The sequence below is a fragment of the Phaethon lepturus genome, unplaced genomic scaffold (genome assembly GCF_000687285.1).
Source record: "Phaethon lepturus isolate BGI_N335 unplaced genomic scaffold, ASM68728v1 scaffold34177, whole genome shotgun sequence".
Classification (NCBI taxonomy): domain Eukaryota; kingdom Metazoa; phylum Chordata; class Aves; order Phaethontiformes; family Phaethontidae; genus Phaethon; species Phaethon lepturus.
Genome location: NW_010550362.1, coordinates 495 through 1,656, shown reverse-complemented (window position 1 = coordinate 1,656; position 1,162 = coordinate 495). Strand labels below are relative to the sequence as shown.

At 63.5% G+C, this 1,162-nt stretch overlaps 1 protein-coding gene across 1 annotated transcript in view; it reads right to left on the bottom strand.

Moving 5' to 3' along the window:
- The window catches only part of LOC104623450 (signal peptide, CUB and EGF-like domain-containing protein 3), a 2,050-nt gene that overhangs the window by 400 nt on the left and 488 nt on the right, over positions 1–1,162 (bottom strand). Inside the window, exons 2-4 of the mRNA XM_010290541.1 lie at positions 959–1,156; positions 341–493; positions 72–151 (exon numbers count right to left, since the gene is read on the bottom strand). Coding sequence (XP_010288843.1) covers positions 72–151; positions 341–493; positions 959–971 — 246 coding nt within the window. The 5' untranslated portion in view covers positions 972–1,156. The remainder of the gene's footprint in view (positions 1–71; positions 152–340; positions 494–958; positions 1,157–1,162) is intronic.

Below are 1,162 nucleotides of genomic sequence, written 5' to 3'. Positions count from 1 at the left end.
GAAGGCTGCTCCTGCATGCCCGCGTCCCCCGGAGCCCCCGGGCAGCGAGGACCCGGTGGGGACATGCTCACCTTGAGGATCTCCTGGTGGTTTTCGGAGGCGTAGAGCCTGCCGTCCCGCACGATGTCCTCCACCAGCTGCTCATAGTCCTCTGCAACACCCAGCCGAAAAACACGGTCAGGGCATGAGCTGTCACTTGTCCCCAAACCTCTGGTGCCCATCCCCGAGTTGGCTCCCCCCAAAATACACGGGAGGTGAGAACTGGGGGCGACCTGCGTACGGCACTGGGCAGGGGGGCACCGACACGCCGGGATGGCATCCCCGCGCGTCCCGCGCTCACCGTCGTAGGTGACGTAGGGGATCTGGAAGCCCCGGGCGCTGTTGGCTTCGCTGGTTTTGAAGTTGATCCAGAGTTTCCGAGAGCGGGCGGTGAAGGCGATGGGCCTCTCGTAGGTCTGGCACGTCTCGTAGGTGGTGATGGAGGACGGGGAGGCTACGAGGGAACGGCGGGGGCCGCGTGAGGCCGGATGCCCATCAGTGGAGCCACCCCCAGCTTTACCGTGCTGAAATGCTCAGGGTGAAGGGGGGGCATCGGGGATGGGGATTGTCTGTGTCCGGTGAGGCTGAGCCGCCCCCAACCCTCACGTTACATACTGAGGATGTTGTTATTCCCTCCTTGCTCTGGAAAGCTCCAAATGGGGCTTTTTACCCCCAAAAAGAAGTGCTGAGACCCAGGTGTGCAACCCAGCCCACGCTTAGCCCACGCCATCCCCCTGATCCGGCCAGACACCGGGGTGGCAGGGCAATGCCGATCCCCCCGCTCACCCAACTCCCCAAAATCCCCTCCTGCCACCCGGGGACGTGGCTTTCTCCCTTTGCACGAGGCAGTTCTGCCAAACCCCAGCCTTTTCCTCCCCCGGCTTCTCCCGTGAGCACCGCGGCGCGCTCGGTTACCTACAGTTTTTCCGCATGACCAAGACGTCGCCGCACTCATCCTCGGAGGGGAGGAAGATCTCCGGCACCACGATGAGGATCTTGCGCTTGGGCGGCGGGTTGATGTTCCAGGTACACTCGATGTTGGCGGGGTAATTCCCCGGGTAGTTGGGGGATTCGATGTAGCCCGTGTACTCGCCCAGCTCTCCCCCGCACTGGCGGTCTGCAA